General features: G+C 41.2%; 1 protein-coding gene across 2 annotated transcripts in view; it reads right to left on the minus strand.

Annotated features, from left to right (window-relative positions):
• Positions 1-11,704: 11,704 nt before the first annotated feature.
• LOC121959188 (heparan sulfate glucosamine 3-O-sulfotransferase 3A1-like) overlaps positions 11,705-14,695 on the minus strand; it is a 49,255-nt gene continuing 46,264 nt past the window's right edge. The window contains exons 2-3 of one of the 2 annotated variants that reach the window (XR_015775002.1): positions 12,568-14,582; positions 11,705-12,280 (exon numbers count right to left, since the gene is read on the minus strand). Coding sequence is in view for 1 of the 2 variants with exons in the window: in XM_088070122.1 (XP_087926248.1) it covers positions 13,961-14,582 (622 nt within the window). In the remaining variant the exon portion in view is untranslated. Of the gene's footprint in view, positions 14,583-14,695 lie in introns of both variants that reach the window. The other variant, XM_088070122.1, reaches the window with a different exon arrangement.

The raw sequence follows: 14,695 nt of genomic DNA on the forward strand, positions 1-14,695 counted from the left end.
GCAGTATTGACCAAAAAAAAAGCAACACTCAACATGAGAGCTTCGCCGCCCCCATGAATCAAAGCGCAGAGCAGCGAAAGGTTAAAAGCTCCTGGGGCCTGCAGACACATTTTTCAGGGGGGCGGGTAATAGGATCAGGGCTTCCATAACTCCCCAGAACAGCCAATCCTCCCTCGTTTCTGCCCGTTTAGCCTTCAAAGAGAAAGTTTGTGTGTCTGTGACGGCTGGTCAGGGGGTTAAGAGGAAAGTGCATTTTTTTGGTCACAAACTCAATTTCCTTGGTGAGCTGAAGAGGCCATGCTTTAAAACCCGGAGCATAAAGCCTGTTTAATTTGTCCCACATACAGTATCCTCCTGAACCTCTCGCTCTGCTACACAGTCCTGATTGCACGAGCCGAGGAACCGGCAGCAGAAGAATATCTATCCGGCTATTTCTCTCTGAGTCTTGACCCTTTGTAACTATAATAATAACACACTCTGTATTCTTTCATGCTTTGGTGTCATCCTGTCTTCATGTTGTTATCTTAATGTGGAAAATTTGTCAGCGGAGGAAATGAGGCCAAACAAATTAACCCTGTTTCTCATTGTTAGCAACTATGTTATTTTACATGACAGCACTTAACAGTTCCCATACATGCTGTGTTTTACGGCACACGCACTAATCTGTAGTGTTAGGTTAACGGAGAGGAGGGAGCCAAGAAAATAAGCAAAACAAACAAATAATTAATAAACTGACTAACCATCCCACACCCACAGGGATGTCATATGTTGTAAAGCTCTCTGAGGCAAATTATGATATGTGATAAATAAAATTGAATTGTATTGAATCTAACTGAATTTACGTATAAAACTGATCTCTGAACAATGCCTGCTGACAAGCCAGCAACCCAAAATAAAAGGCTATGGGCCCTGCAATGCAGGTACAGCTCCTTTTTAGGAAGTAGTTTTCTGGTTTCATAACACAAGCCTCATATTTCAGCTGTTCTCACTCCGAACTCATCAAATTCGTCTGCTCTGACGATGCTTTCAGAGTACGAGCATGATGCTTTAAGCCACCTTCTGCGTCCAACCTGAACGCAGCTGGATGGCGTGAGATGGGAGTGCGTCTGGACAGAACTGGTAGCGCTTGAGGTTCAGTATCTTGCCCAAAGATACCTAAACATGTTGACTGGAGGAGCTGGGGATCGAACCACCGGCCTTCACAGCAGGTGACCCACTCTACTTTCTACCCCCTACCTACCTTTGCCTGTCTTGTGTCGTTGTCTTAAGCTTGGGAGGATTTCTGATTTCAAGACACAAAAAGTTGAGCCTATGTCGTGGTATTTGATGTTCTGTATATCGCCATAGATGACGTAGTTATAAGTGTCTAGTAACTTGTATGCTTGTAGTTTCTTGGGTGTGTAAACGCACAGTTGCTCCACCCAATCTGAATATTTGTCCACTTGCTCACGTCTTCTACACACTCACTTAATGGTAAACCAATTACAAATGTGGTCACCACTTGTCAAAGTCAGTTTTTTGGTAGCATTTGTGATCATCGGTGGTTAATGTCCTTGTATAGCCTGATGAATTATTGCACTCTGCCATACTTCTGCATGCTCACACTTATGTGTCTCAACAAAATTTGCAAACTGTAAAAGGTTCTGTGGGACTAGAGAGAACGAGATGGGAATACACACAAAACAAGTTAACAGACCACAGCAGATCCCAGGAGAGGTGTGTTGAGTGTAGCGGTACATTACTTGAATGTTTGAGGACCTCTTTCTTTTACAGCCAGCCTTAGTCATACCTTAGTTTTCCAATTTCCCAAAATCCACTTTATAATACTGTAACTGTTAAAGAAACAGTGCTGGGAAATACGTTTCATTCCGAGAAGATCAACAATTTCTGTGTGTGTGTGAGAGGCGGAGCTGGATTCAGGATGTGTGTAACAAAAAAAGACACAAAATGGTCGGAAAAAGCAGAATCAACTCAAAAAGACACAAAATAACTACAAAAGGAGTAAAACAATCACATACAGACACAAAATTACCAAAAAATACACAAAGTGAACTCAAAAGAGTTGTTGTTAAATAGTTCACTTTGTCAAAAAAGACACAAAATGACCTCAAAGAAAAACAAAATAAGAACAAAAAATCAAGAAGGTGCAAAACAAGGTGCAAAAAACAACCAAAAAGGAGACACAAAACATTAAAAAATGATTAACCCCCCCACAAAATGACTTTATAGACCCCCCCCCTCTCTGCTGAGACCTGAGGAAGTATTTTATCTGCATGAGGCTTTGACACTGTGGTGATCTGGGCTAAAAGTAACACAACTCAGCGTGGCCTTTGTGTCGCATACACGCCTCCACAATGTGATCAATTATCACCGTGCCTGCGAGGCTACATGCCCGAGTGCCTGAACTGCTCGTCTCATGACGGGGGCAAAAACATTTTAGCCGTCATCACTTGAGCGAGGACACTGTCCCGGATAATTAAAAGAGCTCCATTGTCATGCGGCAGAGCTGCTGTTCCGATGCATGCAGAGCTCGGATCAGATGACGATGACAGGCCGAGTGTGGAGCCGAGCCCGGGAGGAGGTGGCGAGGGGGCAGGGTCCCTGAGGGTGACCTCGGCCGGGCTTCGCTCACCAGCTGCTGCCTGAAACGGGACACCTGAGCCCCTCTGCTGCCATCCACCTGGATCACTTACCTGACGCACACATATACACTGTGCTGCACACACAGATGCAAATGCCAACAGTATTCCTTTCTCTTACTGTACAGTACAGTCATTACGATTGTGATGTGTTTAAATTGTTTTTAATGACATTATTGCACGTCCGTCCATCCTGAAAGAGGGATCCCTCCTCAGTCGCTCTTCCTGAGGTTTCTACCATTGTTTTTCCCCAGTTATAGGGTTTTTTTGGGGGGAGTTTTTCCTTAGTTGGTGTGAGGGTCTAAGGACAGAGGGATGTCGTATGCTGTAAGGCCCTCTGAGGCAAACTGTGATTTGTAATAATGGACTTTATAAATGAAATTGACTTGACTGCAAAATTTTAAGAAAAAAATCAGAATTTCCGAGACTGATGTCACAAATTTAGTAAAAGTAAAAGTACTGTGAGGTGACTATGTGGTTCTTTGGCCCCCCAAAAAACAAAATAACCCCCACAATTTTTCTGACTTTTGTTCTAAATAATTTGCAACTTTATAGACTCAGAGCATATGCCTCTGAGACCGCCTCTGAAAGTGCTGTGTTTGTGCAATTGGATCTCAAGTTGCGTTGATGTATTTGGTGCATTCACACCTGCACTTTTCACATCACACATGTTAATACCATATGTAACACACTCCAGTAAAATGACTGCTGTTGGTTCCCTCAGTGTGGTTTCAGTGGTTGCAAAGAAGTTGAACCATCTTAAACTCAGACAGCGGAGAAAATATCCACGTTTACATTGGAAACAATGGAGGTGGCTGCGGTTACAGCTGCTCGCTTCCTAAAAATCACTTTTACAGCATCAAAGACGACAATCCTCACTGGCTTCACACCAGTAAATATGACCAAATGCATGCTGGTTTGCACAACCAAACTCTGTTATAGTCTGCTCTAACCACTTTTACAATTTCTTACATTTTATGTGTCTCTCAGTGTTATTGCACAGCCAGGAAACACTTGAGAAAGCCATTTTTTATTCCCTCTAAGGTTTTCTAAATAGGGGGTGTGGTAGGACCCAATTGCAGCACAACAGAGCAGGTGAGTAGTTGGTAATGACCTTATTTTTGGGAGGTTGAATGGAGCAAAGGTGAGTATATGATAGATTGATTTAATTGTATTATTGTGTCATGCATAAACAATATGCCCAACACAAAACAAACCATCCTGACGTTTCTTCAAGGCTTTAGTGACAAAAGTGGCCAATTTATAAACATTAAAAGTAAACAACAATACAGTTGAAAAGGTTAAATGTCGTGGACCAGCATCACCACAAAGCACGGTGAGAAAAGAGCAGCAACGTCCACAAAGTTTATGACTGGTTTTAAAGGCCAGGCGGCATTGTGGGCAGCAATGCATCACACTCAAACAAACCTCGCAGCAGTCAGAGAGAGGTGAAGTACTTGACGGCACATGTAAATGATCCTCGCTGATTACTGTGGCATCCCCAGAAACAAATCCATCACCTGATTACACCCAAACCCTCTATGGCAACACACAAACTGCCATACATGTCGTAGTTATGAGTGCGAGGGTTTCTGTTTGCGTACATACTTCACACAGTGACCCCCACGGCACTCTCATTTGTCACAGCAACACAAACCTTAACCAAAGTGAAGGAGTGCAGAAACCCCCCGAGCCGGGTGGGGAGTGACAGAATGGGGAGCGACGCTACATAAACACACGCAGGGCCTTTCCCAAACCGGACCCGCCGCACTCCCGCTCCGTCTCCGAATGTCAGTCTGTTGGTAGTCACCTTCACAGTTGGATGAAGCTTCCTCCATCAGGGCGTAAGGTAACTACAAGCTTTGAGGCAAACTTCCCTCTCTGTGGAGGAAAAAGAGCTGTTGTAATATTTCATAACCATGCAGAAAAATAAAGCTTGTTCCCATTTTATTTTCTTTTTAAAAATTTGATCTGATATTTTTTTACTGGAATATACTATTCCTTTGCGCTTGGAATTAATGAATGGATAAATAAGTAAATAAATTAATACATTAAAAAAAACATACAAATAGGATTTCATAGTCCTGAGATTTGTCAGTCCTGAGCAGTTTCTGTATCACTTTAACCCTTTGTAAGCTGAATCAACATCAGTTTTCATGTGTTGCGTTCAGACGCCTTTCACAAGCTATTTGACCCCTTGAAACCTGAGCAAATGAAATGTCACACATATGCAAGGAATTAGTAAAATGCAACAAGAAATTTTCTTAAAAAAATGTTTTAAAAAAAGAGTGGACATCAGAAAATAATCCCCCAAAAAGGAAAATGTTCTGAAACTATATTTATAATTATAATATTTTTATTTTTCTAAAAAAATATATATTTAAAACAAATCCTTTTCTTTTCTTTTTTTTTTTTAAATTTTCTTTTCAGGTAATTTTCTTGTGATTTTTTTCATCTTTTTTTTTTTTTTTATTTTTGTGCCATACATGTTTTGTCTTACTTTTCTTTTTCTTTTGACTCATTTTCAGATAATTTTCTCTCAACTTTTTTTTGCTAATTTTTGGGCCATTTCTTTTTAAGTTGCTCGTTGCTTTCTTCACATGTTTTTGGAGGAAATCAAGCCAGTTTGCTCAGGTTTCAAAGGGTTGACGTGGTGGAGACACAGAGTGAAAGGGAGAGGGTATGGGGTGGTTTGGGAAAGGCCCACAGTGTTTTATGTCATAAACAACCCCACTCCCAAAAAAGGTTGAAAAGCAAAAATGCAGTTGACCAAAGACACAAAGTCACCAATAACTCAGATTTCCCATCATGCTCTGCTATCCTTACATCAATCCCGAGTGCGCTATGACCTGCTCCACCAAAACACACAGTCTGAGAGGCGACACTGAATCAGTATGTATCCCCTCATAAAGGCTCTCCTCGAGGCGACTTCATCACGTTGGCTCCCTGCAGTAACGCTTTGCCTCCGCAGCCTTGGGTGATAAATAATTACTCGTCGCAGCCTCGACTTTTCTTCTGTGGTGTTTGCATGCTGCCCCTTCGCTCAGCACTGTGGCACTCTGACAGCGTCAATTATTAACGAGCTGCTTTTTGCCTCAGTGTGTACTCTGTGTGTGTGTTTGTTTCTGTGAGAATAAAAAAACGTCAGGTTGCACGTGTGAATGTGGGCTGACAGATGATAACACTCAAATCACTTCCTGTTTGTTGTTTGTATGAAGTCTTTGTGTTTGAGTGTCAGTCGAGGTTTCTGAAGGAGAGGAAAGTGAGCCAAAGTGTGAAGAGGTGGGTGAGTTTTTCTGCATGAAAACAGCCAGTGTGTGTGTGTGTGTGTGTGTGTGTGTGTGTGTGTGTGTGTGTGTGTGTGTGTGTGTGTGTGAGGACCTCTGAGCATGATGGGCCAGTGTCTGTAATGAGTGGGAGGTAAACAGGGCGAGCTCTCATTTATTCATAAGGCAAACAGAGACAGTGTGCAGTGAATGGGAATAAGTGTGTGATGATTTATTTAAAGCTATTTGTTTCAGGCCACACAGGCTAATTTCCCTCTACAACAACTAAAACTCTTTGTACAACTCTGTCCCTCTGTGTCTCTGGTTATACTCCTTTGTACTGTGTCACAGTAACAATTGTACCATTTCACTCTGGCTACCATATTTTAATGTTAATAATGTAAACTCGGATTGGCAATAATTGTTGCACAACGACCCAAAAAATCAATCATTGCAACAAAAATAGAAAGAAGTATAGAGCCTTCATACTTAAAGGGACAGTTCACCCCGAGTTGCCGAGTGTTGGAGATATCAGCCATCGAGAAGTCTGCATACTCTCCATAATGAAACTAGAGCTATTACTGTGGTCCACTAATTCTGTGTACATTTAGTCTCTTTTATATTGTTATACAAGATGGTATATCATTTTATCATTTTCAACATATTTATCTTTTCATCTACTCTGTGCTGTTATCCTTTTATTGACCTTTTATCTACAGTTTAGAATATTTTATTTATTTTATTTTATTTTATTATTATTATTATTATTAGTAGCAGTAGTAGTAGTAGTAGTATTTTATTTATTTATTTATTTATTTATTTATTTATTTATTTATTTATTTATATAACTGATGTTGCAGGATCACGGACAAATGTGATTTCGTTTTTTAAACTGTTTAAGAAAATGACAAATAAAATTTCCCCTCTATCTTCTTCTTATACCTTATTTATTTATTTCTTTGTATCAATAGGCTTTATCCTTCCTCTGGTGTTGACTCACTCGTGCTAATGTTTCCTCAGTTCCTGCTTTTAATGATGAATCTTATGCCAGTGCTTTACTTAATTACAAAGTCTCTTCCAGTTTATTAGAAGTTACCCATGGCATATTTGTGTTTCGGAAAAGCAGAATAACATTTGTGTACGTGCAAACGCATTAACATGACTCCCCAAAAATCCTACATACTATCCGTGCATGACTGTGTGACTAAAAGGTTCCAGCGCTGAGTGGCAGGGCTGACAGAGCCTCCACTAACAGGGCAAACTTCTCCTCCCCCGAGGACGCTCGGTCTCTACCCCTCAGACGATCTGGCCGTCTTGTTTAGAGTTCTGTCACCCTGCTTTTCATCCAGGAGAAGGAAAATTTGAGCTTAACATGAACACATCTTTAATCATGTGTCAGGATCAATTATCACCCTTTTGAAAAGCAGCAGCTCTTTTGAAGAAGGCCCTCTTAAGGAGAGATGCGTGAAAGCTTCGAAAGTCAAAACACACATGTCTGGAAAGAGTCCTGCTCCCAGACAATCTTAATTGCTAATTTTGTGTGTTGTCTGCTGTACTCTGGGCACAGAAGTGACAGTTCAAAGAGCGGTCCCTCGCTTTATTACTAGCATGCAAACCATTGGTGAAATGCCTTTTCATCACGGACAAACAATTGGTCATTTTCATGAGAATGTCTTTAAACTTAAAACCAACAATTTTGCTGCAGCATGGCTAAACATTTCTTTCTGTATGTGCATTTTTTTGCAGGCCGCAATCCGTCTGTTCTGTCACAACGAGGAAAATCTGCAGTGTGGTTCAAAAATAAAGTACATCAATGAAAAGTGCCGCAGGAAAAAAGTTTCCCCATTTGAATCAATGAATCAAACTGTTCACGCGTGTTATGTTGTATGTTTAAATGCATGTATGTTTACAGGCCTTGGGACTGAAACACAGGTTTCTTGGCAACATCTGGCCAAAGATAACACCCGAAACTCTGCTTTGAAGTATCAAGATCTCTCTTTAAGATACAGAATCCGTGGTAGATAATGCAAACTTGAAACTGAAAGTGCGACTCGGTCACCCCCTCGGCTGTTTTGATTAAGGCTGTGTGTGGAGCGTGCCTGCCGGAGATATTTGCTCAGACTTGGCCGGGGATTAAGGGCTTCTCTTGTGGGATCCAGAGAAAACAGAGGTTTGATCCCCTCCATGTCCCTCCGCGGGGCACATGTGGGTGGCGACTGTGTTCATGTGTGCGAGCGATTTCGTAAGACAGAGTGTGAAGCCGAGCCTCCATGCATGTATGAAAGGTTTCACTCAAAGGTTCTGTATGTAGGTTTTTATCCGTATTAATAATAATTCTTTATTGCCTATGGATGAACAGTTTGTAAGGTAACCTAGAAACGGAGACTTTTTCCGACTGTTTCGGTTGCCTCGAACTAACGTCAGCAAATGACCTGCACCTGACACAACACAGAGTTCACACGTGCTGTTTTCTGTTTCTTTGCAAGTGGTGACGGATCATCACTTAGCTCCCTGTAGCAACTCAAACTCAGCAAGAGCAAGACCAGACGCTTGAGTGCTCCGACTCCCCGTGTGAACCTCGGGGTTGGTGTTTGCTTTGGCTAAATTCGAGTTGCTCTTTTCCAATGTTCCCAACTTGACAACTTTGTCACTATATTTAGGCCATGTTAAGACGAGAACGGCCCTACTAAAAACAGAAAAGTCTTTCCTTTATGTTTTTTAAAAAATGTGTTCACATGGTAACATTGTGAAAACGATCTTTGTGTACTTGGATCCGCAAAAACAACTGAAAACGCTATAGTATGCATGCCAGGCCAGTAGTTGGCGGTGTGACTTTTCAATGACACACAAGAGAAGAACATCACTTGCATGGGTTCAGGGGTGAAGTGCGACCCCGACATCACTGTTCTCACTGGATCCACGTGTTTACACGGCGACAGAAGGAGTTACGTTACAAAAGATTACACTCTGAAACCTGGTTTCAAAAGTTTGCGTTTTCAAAATTATCATAATTATAAATTTTTAGATTATGTTGAGATGCTCAAACGATTCAAACGCTCTAACTGCCTCCTTCTTCTTCTTCAAAGCAGCCTCTCTGATCCCTTCACTTCACTTTTCATGACCTATATGATGCTCATGGCACTTCACATGCAAGCTCACACACACACACACACACACACACACACACACACACACACACACACACACACACACACACACGCTCAGAGCCGTGTTTTCCTACAGCGCTGGCGGTTTGTTATTGCACAGCCCTCCCATCTTTTGCCACGCTCCTGTTAACGTCTGTGTGTGCAAAAACAGGCTCAGAGTTGCGTGTGTGGAGAAGGGGGTCTGGATGAGAGGAGGTTTTGGTGGCTTAGTTAACGTTAAAGGGGGGGGGGTCGAGCTAATTGTGCACAGGTGACTCCACACAGGTGCTGCTGCGTCTACACGTGTGTTTGCGAGGACTAAAAAGAAGCATAAAGGGGGAAATATAAGAAGAAAGAAGAAGCAGATCAAAGAGATTTGCGAGGCTACCAGAAATGCCTGTCTTTCTGCAGCAGCTCGCCCCGCCCTCAGAAACCCACCACATGCGGTCAGCTGTTTTTCAATAGACAGACTTCAAGTCCTCTGCAGGTCCGTGCCATTGATATTGAGCTGAATGCTCTCTGACAGGGGTGGTCTGCACGCCGTCCCGCAGCAGATGTTGCCGTTCCATTTTCTCTTTCATACTTAGCTGCCCTTCAGAGGATTGAGCGGGAGGATGAAAACTGTCTCTGTTTATTACTGTGAGGAGCCCGTCGCTGAAGAGGCCCCGCTGACCCACTCAGGAAGGAATAACAAGCAAATTGAACAAGTCAACAAATGGACATCAACCTCCCCCGCGTCCCTCCGCTCCCACGACTCGGTTAAAGTCACAACATCATCTCTGTACGCCGACGATCAGCATGAATACGCTTCAGATATTTGTCGACTTTCAACAGGTTCCCCTCCTCTCATCGTGGTTCGCCCGCTAAGTGCCTGTCAGGGCAATTTCTCAAATCAGTCAGCGGGCTGCGGGAGGGAGAGGGCCCGAGAGATTCTTTCGGCAAAGAAAAACATACAGGTGCAGAGGAGGAGGGAAGAAGAGATGGAGACGGAGGAGAAGAGGACAGTTGTGTTTGGGGAGTAGAGACATAATTACAGAAAAATACATAAAGAGAGAACTCGTCCCTTCAGGCCGAAGCGGTGATTGATGCTCTGTAACGTCACATAAAGACTACAGTTTGGCATGTTTGCTGTTTCAAGCTGTCAGTTTTACTTTGAAACCATCATCAGGAGGAGGTGAAGGGTAATATGTCAGATACGCGTCTGGCTGACTGCTGAGTAAGATTCCTCAGTTTGTCAGATTAACCCTCTGAGACCTGGATTGACCTCTGTTTTCTTGTGCTGCACATCTTTAACAAAATAATCGACCCTTTGAAACGTGAACAAATTGCAAGAAATTAGCAAAAACAAATATATATATGAAATAAATAATTTATATTTTTTTAATTTTTTAGCATTTTTAAGGTCATCAACTTTTTTTGTTTGCTAGTTTTATGGGGGGGTTATCTTCAGAAAATTTTCTTTTAACTTTTTTTGGCAAATTTTTCAGTCATGTCTCGTCAAGTTGCTTGTTGAATGAAATCAAACCAGTTTGCTTATGTTTCAAAGGGTTAAATATCAACATATACATACAGTACTAATGTATCAGCACCTAAACAACCTAATTTTTCAGAAAAATTGACGCGGTTGTATTTAAGAAGGGTTTGTATCTGTAAATAGCAACATTTATGTTGACGCTGATCAGGTAAAGCACACTTTAAACCTTAATCTGATCTAACATGACACTTTTTAGATTTGAAATTTAGTTCGGAGTGGGTGGCAATGTGTGATTAACACCTTAGTCAGTGAACTCACTGGCTCTACAGAGCGTCTTTTGCGTGTTTACGTTACGAGGTCACCGAAGGTTTTCTAAATGGTTGGAACGGGTAAGCACTCGGTTGCAGCTCGATGCCACTAAATCCTGCTCACTGCACGTTTAAGTCGTGGAATATCTGAATATTTGCTTTGTTTTTCTCAGTATTATTGTAGATTGTGCATAAATGATCCTCTTTTATGTTTAATTACACATATTAGCAAGGAATTACTGCATTTCAGAACCAAAAGACTCAGGAGTGCCACTTGAACTTTTCTTGACATTGTCCCCCCAAAAAGCTGCGTCTTTAAGCTTCCAGGAGGACACCTAAAATACTGTAAGGCTCCAAGATTGGGAGCATCTTTTAAAACCCTCAGTGCCTCCTGTGGCGCTCCGCCCCGGAGGCTGGACGGAGATTAGCAGAGACAATATGTGAAGGTGAACAGTGGAGATATGAGACGGAGCGAGGGAGCGCTCTTGTGATTCTGCAGGAGGGAAAGCAGCGTCGTGGATATCCTGTCACGCTGTATATGTGCATTTTTGAGGTGGAAAAGAAAAAAATATGAATGCCAGTGTAAATAAAACATTTACTTTTGGATATATACATATATGATAGTCCTGTTAATATTAGTATCTGGGCAAGATGCGTACATTTTTTTTTTTCCAAATCATTCATCTTTTTGTCATACTTCTTTGCTTTTCTAACCATTTTAAAACATTTTAAATATTTTTTTATTTTAAAATGTTTTTTAATTATATGACCTTGACATCAAAAGTCATTCTAAGCCAGCTGAGGTAGGGAAGGGTGAGGAGGGTATTTATGATTTATTATTACATTAAAAAATTTGATCACAAGAAAAACATTTACATATAACATCTTTATTTCAAGGAGTGCCTTAAAAATCCAACATTTTTAAGAAAACAACAGCACAATTAGATTGGTAATATAATCCCCCCCCCAAAAAAAAATCTATATTAGGTTCCTTTCTGATGCTCACACCAAAAAAACATATTGTGTCTTTTGAGGCACATCTGCTTTCAGAAAGTGGCTCACAATACAAGTAGACAGAAATTAGGAACACAACTCAGCCATTGTTCTCATGCTCCCTGGGTTTTAAAAAACACACGTACACACACACGCGCGCACACACACTCACTCACACACACACACTCACACATCGCCTCGAGGCAAGGAAGGCCAGTGACATCAAGTGTATTCAATTCACAAGGAGGCATGTTGAGGAAATTTGAGTCACAGTTTGGGCAGCAGGTCTTTTCCTTCCACCAGAGTCGCTGTTGCTTGAATAACAGCGGGTGCTATCTTTGCCTGTAACTTCATTAACTGAAGGCGGAGAAAACCAACCCCGAAATAACACAACTCTGGCACTGAACGCCGAGCGGAGACAAGCGTTCCCACACTGAATATTAGAACGGATGACCTGAAATTAAATTGAACATAACATGTTTTTAGTATAAAACTAAAGGCATGGGGCGCATAATAATAATAATAATAATAATGAGAGCAAATAATCACTGAGGAGTTATTCAAAATACATACATACTGCTTGTGTACTTCTTGAATAAATACATTTCAAAAATACATATATTTTTATCTTTTCATATTTGCTAGAAAAATGTTAAATTTTGAAAGCAGCTATGTACTTTTAAATATGGCATTAAATCACTTTTATCAAAAAGCCCCCGGACACAATGTGATTTCACCCACCTTCTTAAAGAAGCACTGCATACAACGTTTCTGTGTCGCAGCCGACAACTTCGAACTGACAGAAAAAAAAGAAAACTTCAGATAGTGCAGGGAGATATGACTCAAATCCTTCAACAACTCAATATGTTTTTGGAGGAAATATTTCCATGATTGTGGATTAGAGGCAGCTCTGATGATGAGAAATGTAACAGTGAAATATTGCATATCTGAGGGGAGGCCGGGCGTCTTTCTCTCCTGGGACAGCCACATATTGCTTATTTAGGGTTAGTGCTGAGGACGGAGTGTAAGCGAACACTGTTTTGGGAAAAAAATAAAAGATTCACAGAATAAAGTCAAAATATAATGAGAGCAAAGTCATATTTCAAAATCACAATATTATAGGAAAATGTAATATTTTGGCAAATAAAGTTTCTATAGTTTTAGAATAATTTATAGAATAATCCAATACTTGTTACATTCTGGATGTTATTTACTCAAACAAGTGAAGCACCGTTTTATCAGCAGAAAGAGGCGTCAACGTTCAGTGGTGGCAGCGGCCGATGTTTTTCTTGCACCTCGTCCATGTTGAAATCATGGATTAATAATTACTGGATTCTGGAGCCTAAGATGTTGCATATTTATTCCAGTTGCTTGCCTGGTGCATACGCCACAAAAAGTTTTTGGCTTTTGGTTTTACTACTTATAAAATAGATACTAGAGAGGGAATTATGGCATATTATTTACAGGAAAAAGGCTTTTTAAAAATGTTTTTCAACGTAAAACAGTTCAGTTACTGTTTCGAGTATAGATTTTTTTTGCGGCACAAAAGGGAAAATAAATAACAACAACAAATTAAACAACAAAGGCGATTAGCCTAATTATTATTTTAAATATCTGTATCAGCCAAGTTCTTTATAATCAGTGCATCCCAATCTCAAATATATTATATTTTTTTATTTATAATATACATTTATATATTTTGAGAGCTATGTCGTACATTTAAAACAAACAAAATAAATAAAAGTCACTGTTATAAATACTCTATGAAGTTTATGAGAAAACACCGAAATGTTAGGAGAATAAAGTTAGAATTTTTATGTGCTTATGTTTCTATATAACAATTAAAGTTTATATTATTTAGGATAGATTACATCAGATTAGATGTAATCGTTTTATTACCTGGCTCTCCATAAATACTCTAAAAACTTTTGTTGCAGGAATGAGATTTTAGGTTAAATTCAAGATATTTTTCGTAAATCTTTCTTTTTAAAATCATAACTTTTTTGTAATGTTAGACTTGTGCTATTATGACTTTTCTCAAAATATTCGGACTTTCTTCTCTATTTTTTCCTAAACAGGGTGCTCCTTATACTCCGTTGCGGTATTTCGGACAGTCCTCAGAGCAAAACCACATTCAGTCATCCCAGCCAAAAAAACGTCCCGTCATCTGGTAGAACTTCATGTTGAAGGGCCTGTAGAAGTCCCGTAGCCTCTGCACCACCTCAGGGTCAATGTTCGGATGGGTCCGCCCTTTGGTTTTGCCCAGGCAGTGCGGCTTGCTGCTGCCCTCCGCCTTCTTGAGGCACGGGAAACCCTTGGTCTGGTTGAAGTAAAAGTGTTTGTCCGTGATGATCCTCTTGAGCCCCAGGAAGTCCTGCACGCGGCCCAGCTCTCCGGCCGGGTCGGTGATCAGACGCTCGCCGCTCACGAACAGGATCTGCTCCATGGGGAAGTACTGCAGCCAGTTGTCCAGGTGCTTGGCGTAGATGCCGATCTGGATGGCGCTCCACGAGGTGTCGATGAGCCCCGTAGTCCTGTTTTTGAAGGTGAGGCTCTCGAAAGAGGGAATGTCGGGCTTCTTGGACAGAGTCTGAGTGTAGTCCGAGATAGCCCTGGTGACGGGGTCCCTCACCACCACGATCAGCTTGGTGTCCCGGGACATGGCGGATATCCTGGCCGGAGCCTCTCTGGTCACAAAGTAGCTGGGGGTTTTCTCCATGGTTATCTGGCCCTCCAGGGTTTTGGGCATCAGCTCCCTGCAGAAAAAAAAGACAAAAAGGAAGTGAGATATTAGTTTGACCTTCTCAATCGAGGCGACCGTCACTAGGCGGGTTTCCATTACAGATTCATGCAAAACTTCAGTGATATT

The sequence above is a fragment of the Plectropomus leopardus genome, chromosome 19 (assembly GCF_026936395.1).
Source record: "Plectropomus leopardus strain MGB_pleo_1.0 chromosome 19, ASM2693639v1, whole genome shotgun sequence".
In the NCBI taxonomy this organism is placed as follows: domain Eukaryota; kingdom Metazoa; phylum Chordata; class Actinopteri; order Perciformes; family Serranidae; genus Plectropomus; species Plectropomus leopardus.